The sequence below is a fragment of the Asparagus officinalis genome, chromosome 10 (genome assembly GCF_001876935.1).
Source record: "Asparagus officinalis chromosome 10, Aspof.V1, whole genome shotgun sequence".
Lineage (NCBI taxonomy): Eukaryota > Viridiplantae > Streptophyta > Magnoliopsida > Asparagales > Asparagaceae > Asparagus > Asparagus officinalis.
Window position 1 is genome coordinate 4,318,351 of NC_033803.1, and position 989 is coordinate 4,319,339.

At 42.3% G+C, this 989-nt stretch overlaps 1 protein-coding gene across 1 annotated transcript in view; it reads right to left on the reverse strand.

The window, feature by feature from the left end:
- Nucleotides 1-197, reverse strand: part of LOC109825514 (protein DOWNY MILDEW RESISTANCE 6-like) — a 43,950-nt gene extending 43,753 nt beyond the window's left edge. Inside the window, exon 1 of the mRNA XM_020392367.1 lies at nt 135-197. Coding sequence (XP_020247956.1) covers nt 135-197 — 63 coding nt within the window. The remainder of the gene's footprint in view (nt 1-134) is intronic.

Consider the following 989-nt stretch of genomic DNA (forward strand, 5'->3'; position numbering starts at 1 on the left):
TGGGGGGTTGGGTGGGTGGGTGGGTGGGGGGTTGGGGGTTATAATAAAGAGTGATGATGAGGAGAAATGGACGGTGAGGGAGCAAGGGGACCAATTTTAAGGAACACACGAGGAGCTAGTGGGCCCCCCCAAACAAGCCCTAGTGCTGACGTCAGACTCGTGATGTCAGCCCCACAGTCACCTTTGCTGGCTTTCATTACTTTTCATCAATATTAGATGTACGCGTTCGGGATCGGTTCAGTGCACGGAGCTTAAAGCCTGATGATTCACTATTGACATTCTTTTTATATCTATTTAAGGCTACGGCGATCAGTGTATATACTCTTTTTAAGTTTTCTCGCGGACGGAGCTAAGTATCATTAATGGGCTGTTTGTTTGCATCAGGGGGATGAGAAAAGCCTGCTAAAAGTGTCAGTCTTAACAGACTTTCTTGTAAAAACATCTCTTTTTAGATGTGCATTCGGAAAATATTAATGTTTATATTATTAGATTTCAAAATTCGTGTAGTGTATTGTTTTCAGCGAAAGTTGACTCAATTGTCGATTCCATTAAAACTTTGATATGTTTACAGGAAATTACAATGAAAGTAAATGAAAATACAACTCTCGAGAAAATAACACAGAAATTGTTTATCAACTCCTGTTTTGTGGGACTTTGCCTGTGCCGGAAACGCTTTGGTTCGTGGACCACCGAATCACAGATCGTGAAGGGGGTTTACTGATTCTGACTTCGTTTATCGAAGTGAGAATTTGAAACGATATCTTATCAAAGTAAGATAGTCGTTCTTCTTAAAATTAAGTCAAAGCTCAATTTCAAGGAGTTGCACGAAAACTCAAATCTGCTCTCTCTGCTCTGGATTGCTCGAAAATATGCTCGATATGATCAGCCCCCCTCAAAAAATGGCATTCGGGGGGGTATTTATAGCCCCTAGGAACAGTTGGCTGAAAACAAGCTCGCGATACAGCATTTGCTGTCTCGGCTGGCGGGGC